This window comes from Ptychodera flava, chromosome 19, assembly GCF_041260155.1.
Source record: "Ptychodera flava strain L36383 chromosome 19, AS_Pfla_20210202, whole genome shotgun sequence".
Classification (NCBI taxonomy): domain Eukaryota; kingdom Metazoa; phylum Hemichordata; class Enteropneusta; family Ptychoderidae; genus Ptychodera; species Ptychodera flava.
In genome coordinates, this window is record NC_091946.1 from 24077601 (window position 1) to 24095319 (window position 17719).

Below are 17719 nucleotides of genomic sequence, written 5' to 3' on the forward strand. Positions count from 1 at the left end.
TTTCGCCAGTGATAACAATACTGTAATTCACGCCCTTAAAGGCCAGGGACTCAAATCCCCAAGAATCAGGTTTGTTCTAGTCTGTAGGAGGATTATGGAGGTGTCATAGTTATTTGTTTTCCATCGAAATTGTAGTCTAATAAGTAAATTTCCTGGCAAGACAATCTGATGTCTGACACAGGCCTTTTAGTGTCAACTTTTCTCACAGAATTTTATGTGTCTTTTTGACTACAATGAATTGTAAATCAAAATGCTAGAAAATAAATAATGCACGCTGGGTAATAATACATGTAGAATATTGAATTTTACACCGAGGTTATATGTTATTCGTATTCGACATTGCTTGCAAGCAGAGCTACTTCATATTGAACATACAAGTCTTTGTTACCCCCCCCCCCCCCACAAAGAAATGTGTTAGTACCAAAAGCGCTGTGAAAGGACTTGTTTGTTGTAACTGTTGGTGTTTTTTTTTAGCATTTATGTTCTGATGTGTTTTTATCAGTATTTCTGTTCACCCAGTGACTCTTATCATACTCTCAAAATCATGTTGAAACACCTGGTTGACCAGCTGGTCAATATAATCTGTTTCTGTCTCTGCAATGTCTGATGTCATCGTCAGCGACTACATTTCAATCCAGAGTAGAATTCATTTGTCAATGGGAACATCGCATTCTGCCGTGTTTGCAAGGCCAATACTTTGCTGCTGATGTGCAACGAGCTCGGAAGATCATATCTGAATGGTCGATTGTCACTATTCACAGCAACTTTAGGAGTCTATTTGTATTATTCATTTACGACGGTAAGATTCTGCCAACCAATTGGATTACAGCTTCCGAGACGCTGCACATTAGCCCATACTTTGCATTTCAACACACTTTGAGAGTCAGAAATTGTTCTTGTTTTGCAGAACAAAAATAGTGAAATTACGGTATCATCAGGAGTTATAGCTATCGTCCCTGTAGAGAAATCACGTAAAGCAAGCGCATCTTTTTGAAGAACACTATCACGTGAAGCGAGCGTATTGCATGGCTTACGTCACAAAACAGCCTGAAATTTTTTAGCAACCACAAAAGCATCACCGTCTTAGCACTGAATATCAACAATTTTTTTCTTTTTCAAATATTTGACTTTCTGTCCGTATTCTAACTTGACCAGAAGAGAAACTCCTCTTCAAGGTCTCCTCAGAAAACAGATAAATTCCTGGCATTGCAGGAAACTAAGCCCCTCTACGCCATTTGTACTTTTTCAATGATTTCTAAACAACTGTATATGACATAGTCATTTACGATAGAATTATTAGAGTGTTTTCAATGAAACTGACAAACGACAAGATAAAACTATATCGTTTCTCGACAACTCTACTACAAGAAAGTGCTAACCAACTGCTGGTTGGCTATCAAAATTTACACTCACTGACACGTGTTGATGAGAGATCTATACTTCATATCACCATAGTCAGGACATCGTTTTGGTTGTCATAATCACCTTACTGATACAACCAATCTGTTGCTTCAGCAGAAGACCAACTAACTTTGGAAAATACACACAACTCTCTTTAATATGCCCCATACGTTCATTTCTCTGTAACATTTTGTTTTCTATTTCACTATGACCTGGGCGTTTTTCTTTTGCCCTGAAAGTCTGGTCACGAATCTGAAAATGATGCTGTTTTCACAGAGTATTTAATTTACCCTTTATATTCTAATTTTCACCTTTCAATAACACAGTGTGAATTTTTCACCTCAACAAACTTTGTTTATATTTTTTGTGGTATGTGTTCTTTAATTGGTGAACTTACAAAGGGTCACTAAGGTACATTGTTTCTCTGCTTGCAAGTTAATGTGATTGTGAGGAGTGACATGAATAATCTTGGAACAATGTCTGAATTATTTTGAACTTCAGTTCCTTCAGAGATTGGTCTGCTTCGAGCAAATCTCTTGTCAGATAACCACACACTCTGTTTGGATCTTGTCAGATATCCGAAATGCTGTGAATTGGTGCCTTGTATTCCTAAATAAGAAAAGTCTCTTATCCTACACAGGCTACTTTCAAGACCCAGGTGACTGTTACTTAAAGGTCAGTTTTTTGAACAGTTCATTACAGTTAGAGCGCCACCACAGGCAGACTTGGAAAAAACACGATTGAAAACCCTCTAACTTTCCTGCTGCCGGTTCTGTTGCTGTCGCGACAGGCTGTTGTTGACTTTGGTGATGTTATGCATCCACATGCTGGCGGGCAGCTGTCTTGTTGTTCTGCAAGGATAAAAAAAGATTGGACTCCTCAACATTTTTATCGCAACATAAAATTCATCGTTTTCTTGAAATGCCTTTTCAATATGAATCAATCAATAACATAGCACATGGCAACTTTGGTGTTTGTATCTTTTTTCCAAGTTTGAAATTTTCGATTTGGTCCCATTGTAAAAGTAAGGCTTACCCTTTCATCAACTTCTTCACGCTTCTCGGAGACTCTTCCATCTTTTCATCGGGTGTGGTCGTCTGTTGCTCCTGGAGCAGTCTGCCATCCTCAGTGACCTCAAACTTCAGGTCATCTGGAATTCAGAAAAAAGTGAACACACCAAAGTTGTTAGCTTCTTTGTGAATGAAATATTCATTTTTTTAAAAGGTGTGAAATAACAAGTCATTGACAATGACATAGTGCCCACTTGTAATAGGAGTATTAGTCTTGATGGGGCAGGGAAATGTGGTCATTAAGAAGTATCACTGGAGTGTATATGTTGAGATCTATGGGCACATAGGTCTATGTCGTTGTTCCCAATTTGAAACACATGAGGCATGTCTAAGTTATGGTTCTAAATCGGGAAAAAAGATCAGACCTCTAGCTGTATTGGCCAGCCAAGAAATACATATGCGCATAATAAATGAGGTACAAGATGTGAGCTCTTAAGGTCTAATATCCTATCAAAATTGAAGGGTATAGAATTTGTGGTTACTAAGTTATGCACATATATGTATAATCAAGGTCAAAGATCATCAAGGTCACGTGACATTTTGAAAAAAAAAATTGTATTGCTAATTAATCCCTATATGCCAAAAATCAGACCTCTAGCTCTATTCGCTTGCCCAGAATTAGATATGTGCATAATTAATGAGGTAAAGCCTGTGTTGTTATAAGGTCTCCCATCCTACTTAATATAAAGGACATAGCACTTGTGGTTACTTATTTATCGACATAAACGTATATTTTAGGTAAAAGATCATCGAGGTCAAATGACATTTGGTCAAAAAATTTCTATCCTATAGTTATCCCTATATACCAAAAATCAGACATCCAGCTCTATTGGCTTGCTCAGAATTAGATATGCACATAATTAATAAGGTACAGTATGTGGCGTCATAAGGTCTCCCATCATACCAAATATGAAGGGTGTAGCACTTGTGGTTACTGAGTTATGGACAAATATGTATATTTGAGGTCAAAGGTCATTGAGGTCACGTGACATTTTGTCAAAATATCTGAGATATCTACGTGAACGGATGGACTCAAGGATGGACAAACAGACAGACATGACTCAATCTATAAGCCCCATAGACTTCATCCGTTGGGACTAAAAACTGTGTCACTGCATCCTTTTTGCAATATGAATACAGGGTGAGAAACTAAATTTTTATTTTTCTTGGCCTTACACATGGGAGTCTATGGAGAACTGCCTTATACATGGGAGTCTATGGAGAACTGCCTTATACATGGGAGTCTATGGAGAACTGCCTTATACATGGGAGGCTACGGAAATTTAAACTAAAAAGTCCTCTAACAAGGGCCAAATTTGATCACATTGTGAAACAAATCAACGTGCATCTGTATGGGGTAGGGTACTATCCTTGTGCAAAGTTTGAAAGAAATTGACCAGGGCATGTCTGAGATATCTGCATGAACGGACGGATGGACGGACGCACTTACGCATGCACGGACGGACGCACGGACATGACCAAACCTATAAGTCCCTCCAGACGGTGTCTGTGGGGACTAAAAACACTAGCGGTATACTAAATCAATGTCTGTAGGAAAATTCACCACAGACAACAGGCAAATTGTATCCTATTTCCCCCATTTGCAAGCAACTACAAACTGGGAAAACTGCCAAAATCTGTATGTAAAATATACTATTCACATCTTAATGTGCCAAATGTATGCAAATTTATGCAAATATATCCGAATAAACTATAGTGCATGGTTTGTGAACAATTTGTTATTTTCAGAACAGCTTGCTGCCACATTCTTTATGTAAGACATGCCCCCATAAACATTTTTCCATCTATATCCCTATGTGAATGCATTACACTTCATACAGTAAACTATGGCTCAACAATTTACAGTTGATGGCAATGGGAATTTTTTACAGACAACTCAAAGTTAAAAGGGCAAAATACACATTACTGGGCCAGCATCTGTAATTTTTGATGATTTTTTCACTATATTTGTTTTGTATGTCAACTGCAAGTTTTTTGTTCAACTCTCAAAGCATGTTGAAACACCAACTATTTAGCTTGTCAACACAGCCTGCAAATGTACTGTTGTCATTGTTTACACTATAGTTCTAGCCTAGCTCAGAATTCACGTGTAAACAATAACCATACAATCTATACATGTACAGGCTGAGTTGACAAGCTGAATACTGTGTATCTCAACATACTTGGGGAGTAGGACAAGAAAGTGTGGCGACATTAAAACCAAAATAGTGGAAAAATCATCAAATGTTACAGGTGCTAGACCTTTCATGAAATAGAAACAGAAATATTTGACTAAGCGACCACATGTTCATGTAAAGACAACATACATTTTACAGTGATACAGGCCTCAAAAGAGAAGTCTTAAACTTGTGCTCAAATTTTTCTCATGAAACTCTAAACCATTCTCTGCTCTGTAATCCAGAATAACCTTAGCATTCACTGTGCAAAGTTTGGATTACAAAAACAAGTTACAGAAAATTTTTGTAGATTTGAAATTCAAAATGGGCACTCTGTGCTTACTCTACGGGGAAAATCAAAGTTTCAATTTTCACAAAAACAAGATGGTGAACACTTCGTTTACTCCACAGTTTTCAAAATGGCTCCACACACAAACAGCAGTGCAACAGAGCATTGTGAAACTTGGAGTGTCCAAAACACTGTCCGAGTCACCACAAAACGCTACCCATGGTTGGAGAGATTACTGACCTGCTCTGACTGGGCCAAGTTCGCTGGCTCTCTTGTAGCACATCTCAGCCGTCCAGAATGACGGAATGCTGGGAAACAGCATGTGGTTGTCTTCTGGAAGGTGCAAACCCAGAAACTGCAGGGATTTTCTGAAGTGCACGTTGTGAAGACACTCCTCGTCTTCGTCCGTCCACATCACCAAAGGCACAGACTTTCCTTCGCCTGAGAAATCGACAGAAACAGATCCTTCATCATCAAAAAGTGATGTGTAACTTTTCTGTTCAGTCCTTGTGACATAATTACTGGTCTAGAAATAATGATTTATTTTCTAATTAATGCAAATTGTCATCAAGAGTTGAACACTTGCTGCCGATTCATAAGGTAATAGTGAACACAGGGTAAATGTATGAATATTCATCACTGATAATGAGCAATATCAAGAGGATTTGCATACTTAAAATGATACTCATTATATATTCTTTGCATAAATGAATACCATTATACATGAAGCATGCAATCCAGTATCAAAAGGGGAAATACTATAGAAGAATTTTACTGCATCCATCTAACATTTACAGTGGATTGCGTTGACACATCGGCATTAGATGAACTAGACATATTGTCTAAATTGATGTGTTGCCAACACTGTCAGGTGTAATTATCAGCTGAGTAGTAATTCAAGTCGATCACAGTGAATCAACTCTGCCAAAATTGAAACATTGTCTTCCAGAAGGTCAGATTTAGTCAAAACAACTACACTTGGAAGCAAGTAATATGACTTGGACAGTGCGTGGACACATATGTGGTGCTGTTTTTTTGACTGCGTCTGACCTCCTGGTAGACAATGTTTCAACTTTTGTAGAGTTGATTCCTTTATGATCGACTCATGTTACCGCTTACCTGTTAATTACACCTGACAGTGTTGGCAACACCTCGATTTAAACAATATGTCTACTTCGTCTAATGCCAGTGCTTCAAAGCAAACCACTGTAAACTCGTAATCCAAGTACAAGTAGACACACATTATATGAGAGAGCTCAATTGAGTTACTGTAACTTTTGACGATTTTTTTCATCTTTTTTTTGTTTTCAATATCAACTACAATTTCTTGTTCTACTCCAAAAAGCATGTTGACATACACAATATTCAGCTTGTCAACTCAACCTGTAAATCTATAGACTGTATGGTTAAAGGTACACGGTCACCGTAAATTTGCATATTCCATATATGGTAAAGGAGCGGGGCTAAGCGTACTACCCCGTAACACCTGTAGCTGTCGGTACTCCATATTTGATACGTCAAAGAACATGCAAACGACGCTGCTACATATGCCATGGCTGGTCGTGTGGAGGCGCCCTTTTTAAAAGGCGGCCACCCGCGTAAAATCTGTGATTGGCTATTGAAAAACAGGTGACCGAACACCTTTAATGTTGAAGGATGATTTCTTGTTGGGACTAGAATTTGGATGTAAATAACAGTGCACTCTACATGATTAGACGCTACGTTGGAAAGGTATATAGTAGGTCATTTAAAGGGATACAGTTGTCAGAGCTGCCCTCAAAGGTTGTATGGGACCCATACGACCAATGTAAATGCTGTATCCAAGGTACGATGGTGATTGATGAAAGTTAAAACATATCTGTCATAATCTACATCGTATAATTTAAATGTTGCAGCTATGATGATGAGGTACATCTAGATATTGTGCTCGAAATACATTGTTTGTAAAAAAGAAAATTGCAAAGGTGCAGTTCTGACGACTGTTTCCCTTCAACACGCTTTGTGGAGTAAAACAAGAAATTGTGATTGACATACAAAACAAAAACTCTGGCCTTTTAGCCAGCAGTGAATATGCAAAAACTGAGTCCGACCAAACACAATAAATTTTAAGTTGTTATACTAGTCACCTTTAAATAATTAATAAAGAACTTTTGAAAAATAAAAGCAAAACTGTTTCAACTTAAAAAACAATCTATTGGTAAACACCTATTCACTAAACTTTTTCCAAATATTTACAATGCTCCTTCCATTTTAAATCTAGCAGTATACATGTGTGTAATAAACAATGTGGGATAAATAATTATAATACAAAGGTTTCTTACTCGAATAGAAGTAGGCAATCGGTTCCGGTGGTTCATATTTGGGACAACCTGAAAGAGTCAAGATAAGTGTCAGTGTCACAAATGTGTGATCTAGTCATGCTTGTAAAAGCAAATCTGTTGGCTGGATTATTCACATCGTGTACATTGTAAAGGTGTTTGGTTCAAACAAGGTTCTGAAAAATTTGTCTACTGAATGAGTGGTTCACTTTGTCCATATGTTCTTCACCATGTACACGTGAAGCTAAAAAATCTTTGTCTAATCAAGTGAGAAGTGACTAATTTATCTCCTCAGTCTAGCTGAGTGCTGCATCACTGGTTGCACAAAATCTTTTTTTTTTTTGAGTCGTGTTGCCGTACAACCAGAAATCTATGTTTTCAGTTGCAAAAATTGATAGGAAAATGACGAAAGCAGAGTCATGTCAGCATTTGTACAGTCTACATAACATACCCGCATAGAGGATAGTTTCACTCCACAAGGGCAATCAATATTGAAGTTTGTAGTATGGCTGGACAAGGAAGAGAAGATTACAGAAAAAAAAAATAATTGTAAACTTACTTAGTTTGACATAGCAGACTTCCAAAAACCATGATTGCAAATGTTGTAACTGTTTGCCATAACCTTCAAAAGAATGAATATAAATTATTGTTTTGTGTTAGTGCTTTGAAACACTGTGGTTATAATCAGTACATCTGGCTGATAAGAAATATTCACACATCCTCTGAGTTGAGATTCAAATCTGATTCAATTTTAATCACTTTATATTATCTGATCAAAATGAAAATTTGAAACTAGTGAGGCAAAGATACATTAGTCTCAGATGACAGCCTGTATGTGTTTTACTGACACTGTGGAACACAGGTTGACCGCCTTGGAGACATGGTGACATTTATGTTGTTTCAAGGTATGACAGCTTTGGTATACCGTAGGGACTGTTGTCGTGAGTAAGGTGTTGCAGTGGTGTTTACTGAGCTGCAAACCTTGTGAAAAACAATGATAGTCATGGAATAGGGAAACAATTTATAATGCCTTCCAACATGGAGTTTTTGATGCATAAAACACAGAATTTGGAAAAAGATTGGTGATAATATTTTTTTAATTATTTTATTAAAAAATAGCGTCAATGACACTGTAGCTCCCATCCTGGACTATTTAGTGTTTGTTCTCTGGTCAGATATTTGAACATGTGTGAAAGGGAGAAAGTGCATGAAGTGAAAATACTTAAATGAAATGTACTGGAGACAGTGAAATATGTTTAATGTAATTATTCAGAATATAAATGGAAAAAATACAGAATGAGATATATCGAATACTGTGATACAACCATTAACTCAACAAGTCATTTACAATGACATAGTCCCACTTGTAATAGGAGTATTAGTCTTGATGGGGCAGGAAAATATGGTCATTAAGAAGTATCACTGGAGTGTATATGTTGAGATCTATGGGCACATAGGTCTATGTCGTTGTTCCCAATTTGAAACACATGTGGCATGTCTAAGTTATGGTTCTAAATCGGGAAAAAAGATCAGACCTCTAGCAGTATTGGCCAGCCAAGAAATACATATGCGCATTATAAATGAGGTACAAGATGTGACATCTTAAGGTCTAATATCCTATCAAAATTGGAGGGTATAGAACTTGTGGTTACTGAAATATGCATATATATGTATAATCAAGGTCAAAGGTCATCGAGGTCACATGACATTTTGAAAAAAAAATTATATTGCTAATTAATCCCTAAATGCCAAAAAATCAGATCTCTAGCTCTATTCGCTTGCCCAGAATTAGATGTGTACATAATTAATGAGGTAAAGCGTGTGTTGTCATAAGGTCTCCCATCCTACTAAATACAAAGGACATAACACTTATTTATTGACATAAACATATATTTTAGGTAAAAGGTCATCGAGGTCACATGACATTTGGTCAAATAATTTCTCTCCTATAGTTATCCCTATATACCAAAAATCAGACCTCTAGCTCTATTGGCTCGCTCAAAATTAGATATGTGCATAATTAATGAGGTACAATATGTGGCGTCATAAGCTGTCCCATCATACCATACATGAAGGCTGTAGCACTTGTGGTTACTGAGTTATGGACAAATATGTATATTTGAGGTCAAAGGTCATCCAGGTCACGTGACATTTTGTCAAAAAATTTGTATTGCTAAGTTATCCCTATATACCAAAAATCAGACCTCTAGCTCTATTGGCTCGCTCAAAATTAGATATGTGCATAATTAATGAGGTACGATATGTGGCGTCATAAGGTGTCCCATCATACCATACATGAAGGCTGTAGCACTTGTGGTTACTGAGTTATGGACAAATATGTATATTTGAGGTCAAAGGTCACCGAGGTCACGTGACATTTTGTCAAAAAAATTGTTTTGCTAAGTTATCCCTATATACCAAAAATCAGACCTCTAGCTCTATTGGCTCGCTCAAAATTAGATATGTGCATAATTAATGAGGTACAATATGTGGCGTCATAAGGTGTCCCATCATACCATACATGAAGGCTGTAGCACTTGTGGTTACTGAGTTATGGACAAATATGTATATTTGAGGTCAAAGGTCACCGAGGTCACGTGACATTTTGTCAAAAAAATTGTTTTGCTAAGTTATCCCTATATACCAAAAATCAGACCTCTAGCTCTATTGGCTCGCTCAAAATTAGATATGCACATAATTAATGAGGTACAATATGTTGCGTCATAAGGTGTCCCATCATACCATACATGAAGGCTGTAGCACTTGTGGTTACTGAGTTATGGTCAAATATGTATATTTGAGGTCAAAGGTCATCAAGGTCACATGACATTTTGTCAAAATATCCGAGATATATGCGTGAACGGATGGACTTAGGGATGGACGAACAGACGGACATGACCCAATCTATAAGCTCACTGGACTTCATCTGTGGGGACTAAAAATTGTGTCACTGCATCCTTTTGCAATATGAATACGATGAGAAACTAAATTTTTATTTTTCGTGGCCTTATACATGGGAGTCTATGGAGATCTGCCTTATACATGGGAGTCTATGGACGTGTAAACTAAAAATATGCAAATTTCACCACGATTTGCCCAAATTTGGGAAAGGTCACTCCTGTGCACTTCCATACCAAGTTTCAAATCAATCGGACTTGTGGTTTCAGAGCAGGAGATTTTTTGACCAAAATGGGAGAAAATTACAAAAAAATTCATGAAAAATAGCAAGTCCAAGATACTGACCCAAGATGTGCACAATCATTTCATGTCAGCCCAAAGTACTTACACGCTAATTTTTCATGTAATCTGCTCAGTGGTTATTGAGTTTTTTCAATTTTGACTGTTTTTACATTTTTTCACTTAATTTGCATATTTTTGGCAATGACAACTTCATTTGAACAAAATCTCATCTACAGCCCATCATCCATGTACACACCAAATATCAAGATGAAATGTACAGCGGTTTTGGAGTTTTTGATGTTGACGGACAGACATACAGACATACAGACATACAGACATACAGACGTACAGACATACAGACATACAGACATACATACATACAGACATTTCCCTAGCCTATAAGAATAGCTTCCATTGCCATATATACATATGGCTATGGGAGCTAAAAATTGCTGATAGTAATTTTTTTTATTTTACTAGCAATTGAACTCTCCAAAAACAAGATAACTCCTCTCTCTCTCTCTCTCTCTCTCTCTCTCTCTTTCTCTCTCTCTCTCTCTCTCTCTCTCTCTCTCTCTCTCTCTTTCTAAAGTATGGGCTCTCTACCAATGAATCAACATAAAAAGTGACCCTACCTTCATCATGTACCATCTGTAAGCATCCATACAATGTTTCTGCCAGAGTTGATTCTAACAACTGGTGAACTGACAAAGCTTGATCCTTGCATGGATCCACTGTGGCTTGGGCAGACTGCAGAAGTGCAAGGGTTGGATGAGACTGAATAATTACACATATCAGTAAAAATAACAATGTAATGTTTAAAAAACCAAGCCTCTAAAATATAGAGAGTAGAAAAGTAAGTCACGCAGCACAGATTTCTTCAACCAAATCCGGACTATTTCACTGCTATGAAATAGCTTATATATATATTTTGGTAGATAATTGAATGGAAGACATACAAAGTTTCAAGACCCTCTCTCATGCCTTTACTCATGTATGGGAATGTATCCAATCATGTAAAAAATACCGCAATTATACGGTGTCGCTCAAATTTGATCAGAATTGGTACATACCAAAGATCAACAATAAGTGTTATTTCTATCTGTTCAGTGCAGGAAAATTGTACGTTGATGTTATGACAATTTCTGCACAGTACAACCAGAAAAACAACAAGAAATATTTAAACCAGAAGATTAAGAATGACAAAAGTAAATAAGGTCTGAAACTTTAGATACTGAAGGTCAACTTTAGCAACATGCATAGCAGAGAATCTTTCTACCATAGATGTACAAAAATAGACATCCATATGGTTTCAGCAGATCTGTTAATATGTCACAGTTCATAAACAATGACAGGAAATGACAAATTAGCTGTTTCAGTTACTGCTACCACTCCCAAACATAATAGGTACCCTGCATACAAATAGGTTAAGGTCAAAATCCTCTTAGTCAGATGTGTGGGCTGATTCAGTTCACTGCCACCACTCCTGCACACGTGAAGTATTTCCCGTTTTCTTACCTCATTTGCACATTTTTGACACTGATGTGTTCATTTGAACAAATTCACATCTCAACCCCTACATCTACCTGTACACCAAATACTGAGACGGTAGCTTTGGCGGTATGGGAGCCTTTGTGTGTGACGGACATACATCCGCACATACCCACAAATATACAGACATACAGACGCTACTCAGACTCATCATATAAGCTCTTTTTGGTATTTATATATAAAACCAAATATGAGCTAAAAAAGTAATTATTGATGAAACTGATACTGGTACAAGGTGGAACTTGGAATGAGGTGGAACTTGGGGCAAAGTGATATGGGATGAGATAGTACTTGGGACGAGGTGGTTGGGGATGAAATGGTCTTGGGACAACGTTGAGTATGGGTGACCTGGTTTTGGTGCAAAGTGCCCACACCTCATTTTTTTCTCTACAATTGCACACTGGTGCATGCATAAACTATGAACTGGCGTTGGTAAATTTGATAACCAACCTTGTTTTCTTCTTGTTTCTCAGCAGCTTTGCCATCTTTTGCATCACCAGACCTGAAATCAAATTGACGATTCGTCTTTGAAATGATGTAGATAGGGAATTAAATTCCCAAAGTCGGACACAGAGACTTTATATTCCATGGAGGGTTGTACAGGAATGAAACCAGATTTTATACGTCGTTTCATTAGAAAACAAATATGTTTACTACGAGACGTGTATGTACAGCAGCACTGATCAACCCATTAGGTTGTACTAGGTTGCTCATGGTCATAACTCACAATCCTATGAGATCATTATCAACAGTGTGCCCTCTAACAAACATGTCTTTCTGGAAACTTTGCGTCAATATGGGATTGTGGAAAATTCTTTGCATCAGCCCTATATCTTTACATGTACACCAAAAAAAAACAAGCGATTTGTGTGCGTCATGGTGCGTCATATTGGCTTAGAGGGCACACTGATTGCTTGATTCTTAAAGCCTGCCTTCAGGGATTGGGGAATCGTACACAAATCTTCAAACACAAAAGTTGCTTGTTATTTTTTCCACTAATATTTTAGGGTTAATGTGGAGCATCTCGGAAGCTGTTATCCAATTGGTTGGCTGAATCTTACCGTTATAATTGAATTATACAAAAAGACTCTCTAAGTTGCTGTGAATAGTGACAATCTACCAATCAGATATAACCTTCTGTGCACACTGCACATAAGCAGGGATTTTAGTTACACGGCATTTAAAAAAAAGATATGAGCACATTTCTGACCTCTGATTTTCGGTTCTCAGCAAGACTGTTGTGCATTGGTTCATGTCTCTCTTGGCAAATTCTGTGAACATTTGCACCACGTAATCCATGAAGGACTCTGATACCTGTGTGTCAATAAATTTTGGAAATAAGCGCTATTAAGTTCAGTCAATGAAACGTATACAGCTTGTAAATCTGTTCTCAAGCAGTTGTAAGTATGGTATGAAAAAATGAGAACTTGAAGCAGCCATCTTGCCGAAAGACAGCATTGGATCTTAATTTGTATACAGTAAGAGTTTACCAGAAAACCTTTTTTCACTGCAAGTTTTGGAAAATTTGCTGAAAAAGACACCCTTGTACACAACATTGGATGCAGCCTGGCCTCATGGCTACAGACCTGGAGTCGACACACACACACACAAAACAACAACACAGACGTCACTGCACAAACAAGGAGCTTTAAAATCACGTTTCACAAGACCCTTAATACTCATGTTGCCAGATAATCTGGCAACGAACACCCATAATTGGAGATAATGACCGATATTTGACAGTAGTAATAACGTTCTGATGTCTTTAGGTTTTGTAAAAACACTTTTATTTGTTAAATGGCTGTCAGTGTCAGAAAAAATAGCTGAATACCCTGTGACATCAGTGGGTGTGTTTTTGGGTTGTTTTTTTGACTGAATGACATTGATTTTTATCCCTGACAGCTACATCCTGTAAACATGCCTCTTTGGAAAGTCTAGCTGATTGAGTAAAGTGACTTCTGTTTCCATAAATACATTCTGTTGATCAAAGATCTGTCAGAGGTGGGTGAGAAGATTTACTGGTTCATCTATGCTATACAGGGTATGGTATTATGGCTTTGTTAATGCCAGTGACTTTTGTGACATCATACCCTCGGATTATTACTGATAATGTATCCGATTATCACGCATCGTGGCCCCAGATGTTTCTACATCAGAAATTAACTGGCATTGCCAAAACTCTAAAATAATAGCAATAATTTCCCCCTCCAGGCCCATATTGGACTTAAGCAATTTTGCACGCCATTATTCTTATATGTGTCATTTCCAAATATGTAATCCAATTTCGTGGACAAATATGTATTTTTGCATATTAATGAGAGAACTATGATGTCATTTGCCATTCAGCCAATCACATGAATATGAGGTATCTGTAAATACACCTTGTGGTTTTACACACAAATTTCTCTGAGTAGATTGGTAAATTCCTCTGCTATTCTGCATTTTCTGAAAGTGAAGTTGAATAACCTGTATAATCAACACTGGACAAATATGATTATAATTTCAGTCCACTTGCAATTTGACAGAAACACAGAGGTTTCAAATGATGAACAAGTCTACTGTTGGTATGTGTTTAACCCTTTGAGTGCTGTAATTTTTCCCACCAAAATTTTAGTGCAACAACCAACATTTTACCCATTTTTATGAATTTTTCTGTTATTTTATGATAATGTTGGACCAAATGTTCATAACATTTTATTGGCTACAGTTTTTTATCAAAATTTTGGCAAAAATCTGAAAAAATCGACCGGGCTATTTTTTTAACAAGTCATCGTTGATGACACAGTCCCCACTTGTTAAAACCGGTAAACTCTCGGTAGGGCCCTACCGAGAAAAATCGATAAAAATGGGCGGAGCAAATATAACTAATATGGTATCTTTGTGAACAAAAAGTAGCAAATTAAAACAGCTGGTTGAACACCTCCAAAAATAGAACGTGCACGCAACATAATGTAAACATTGACTGCACGGTGACTTTACGTATACTATTTTCACCCAATTTTACGGTTTACTTTCCATACGATACATCCACTCATTTCCCCCATAGGTTTTGTCTTGAACATAGACTTTTTCGAAGTCTTACTGGAGCAGAGGTTCGGCGCGGCGTCGCCTCGGATTTGTACAAACCGTGATGACGTTGCCAGGCGATCGATCGACACTCCTTAGTTCTCATGCGTCATGGTATACGTTTCTCGTCCGAAAACGAAGCGTTTGTCATTGTATCCGCGCGTTTTTGAATGATTCAACATAATGCATATCATGACAGTGGCAATAGCTATCCGCATCTTTGTATACGGGTAAACGATGCAGAAATCCAACGAGTAGTTTTTCTGCCACGGGATCTATTATCGGAGTTTACATCACTCTTGCAGGGAGTCTTGATTGCAGAGTCATATTTGCCTTGATAATGAAGCACCGTTTTGTCCAAACGCCGTCCTAGAAATGCCGCATTTCAGGAAAGAACGGGAAAAAATCAAAACAGTTCTGAAAGAACAGCAAATTCGCCTACTAGATGTCCAAATTTATCGAGTGTGGTTATTTCAATGGACGACGTTGGACATTTACCACAATGCTCAACGGCTGAGTCGTCTACCAATGAAATTTTGTAGAGCTTTTGTCTTACAAACAATCCTTTCCTTATTCGACCTTAGTTCAGCGAGGCAGGGCTGTGTCTCCATTATAAAACGTAGTTTCCACAGTTCTTGGATGGTAGTTGTAGTTTCCTTTTCAAAATTTCGTTGTCTCATGAACTCGGCGCTGTCGCGATGGGAGGGTACCGACGACTATTCCCCCGGCTTCGATTACACGTTTATGGTGACCGAAATGAAATGTGGTGTCGATTTGTTGTCTTATGATTATTTCAAAAAGCTTCTGAAAAATACTTATTTTAGAAATCAAACCTATTAATATTTAATCACCTAAAATAAAATGAGAATAAAGTGATCGCATGATCTCTCGGAGTATTCATTTCAATGTCCATCCCTCCTTATAAAATGGTGAGTTCTAGTATTTCGCTACTTTGAACGATCCCGCCAAAATCGAGTGCACTTGCACTTCTACACCCTCCACGCAGTCGCGATACAAGTTCATTACAAACGCGTGGTAGTCAGAGTCAGACTGCTAATCACACTATGTCAACGACTGGCTTTATGAAGATAGCGGTCACTGATGAGCACTAGAGGTAGCCTCGGGAATTTTCTTTGCCAGGAATGAATTGGAGCTAGCTGTGATGGGGATCGAGCGCGGACATTTGAGTGCAACTTATGGGACTGATTGGTACGGTGACCTCAGCTGCCGCCGGCGACGTTTGTCAACTCGACGTCTGATCAGCATAAGTGACCCAGCAGTGACGACCGAATATGCCGAAGGCGATAGCAGGCGTCAAAAAAAATCCCGGTTTTGTCAGCATATTGGATTCTGGAGGCTACTTGTTTTGTGTTACATAGGCATGCACGGCTTTAGATCGGGAAAGAAAATGTATATCACTTTTGGAAACAGCTAAGCGTAAGCGATAGTTACGCATATCGCATTGCGATGATTGCGCTTACAACAGTACGTTGACTCGAGCGTAAAACTTGAAATTTGAAAAGAAGACAGAAGATATACAGACAGTGTAGACAAAGTGAGAGATCATGCCAGAATTTGTGCTGGTACTTGTCCGTGGTCTCAACCCGAACATACCAGACGTACTTTATGTCGGGCATAAATGACAGTATAGGCCTTCTATTCCTGTCTGTAAAATGTACGGCTTAGGTAGGCCAACATAAATGAAAACGGTCCTTTTCAGGACCAACAAATTTTCCAAAAAGAGAACTACCTAATCAAATGTGTTTGCATGTATTTATTATACACAGTGTGTGTGCGTTTGTATCTTTCGGTACGCTCCGAGTATTTGGTGTTTTTTCCCCGCGTTGAACAATCAACGCTACGTACGTAAAAAGTAAACAACGTATCGCTAATGACTCATTTGCAATTTGCATATCATGTCAATCATGCAGATTCAAACTGAACATCGAACGTTATACCGGCGATATTACCGGCAAATATTTTATCCTTTTCCTGGTTCCAGACGTCATTTTAAATTTAATTTCGTCAGAAACCAAGTATATTGTGCTTCAAATACTTATACACATATCCCTCAATTTCCAAGAAAAAAATTAATCGGTAGATTTCTAAATTAACGGTTTTTATTGACGATGTCCAGAGCGTACCGAGTACGTTTGAATATCCCACCATTATGACCACTCTCGTAGGTTCTCGCGCTTTTATACGGGAGTTGGGGCTTTAATGGGTACTTTGATTACAGGTCCTCAGAGAGGATAGAGTCCTCTTCATTAGGTCTGTGATAAAAATACTTTTGAATAAATTCGCTTGATACATGTCTGAACTGTAGTTCAGGACATGAAAAAATCGTAATAAAATGGCCACTTGGCGGCCTTATTGGATCGTATCACAGAACAAATCTATGGGCATATGTATGACAGACATCCAGCTCTATGGGTTTGCTCAGAATTAGATATACGCATAATTAATGAAGTACAGTATGAAGCATCATAAGGTCTCCCATCATACCATATATGAAGGGTGTACCACTTGTGGTTACTGAGTTATGGACAAATATGTATATTCGAGGTCAAAGGTCATCGAGGTCATGTGACATTTTCTCAAAATAATTGTATTGCTAGGTTATCCCTATATACCAAAAATCAGACCTCTAGCTCTATTGACTCGCTC

The 17719-nt window shown here is 37.9% G+C and overlaps 1 protein-coding gene across 4 annotated transcripts in view; it reads right to left on the reverse strand.

The window, feature by feature from the left end:
* Window positions 1-388: 388 nt before the first annotated feature.
* The window catches only part of LOC139118990 (protein timeless-like), a 57608-nt gene continuing 40277 nt past the window's right edge, over window positions 389-17719 (reverse strand). For 2 of the 4 annotated variants that reach the window (XM_070682595.1, XM_070682593.1), the window contains 8 exons: window positions 13197-13300; window positions 12437-12488; window positions 11071-11212; window positions 7815-7877; window positions 7259-7306; window positions 5178-5378; window positions 2437-2551; window positions 1969-2252 (listed from right to left, as the gene is read on the reverse strand). In XM_070682595.1, coding sequence (XP_070538696.1) covers window positions 2153-2252; window positions 2437-2551; window positions 5178-5378; window positions 7259-7306; window positions 7815-7877; window positions 11071-11212; window positions 12437-12488; window positions 13197-13300 — 825 coding nt within the window. In that variant the 3' untranslated portion in view covers window positions 1969-2152. Of the gene's footprint in view, window positions 2253-2436; window positions 2552-5177; window positions 5379-7258; window positions 7307-7814; window positions 7878-11070; window positions 11213-12436; window positions 12489-13196; window positions 13301-17719 lie in introns of all 4 variants that reach the window. The other 2 variants (XM_070682596.1, XM_070682594.1) reach the window with 2 other exon arrangements.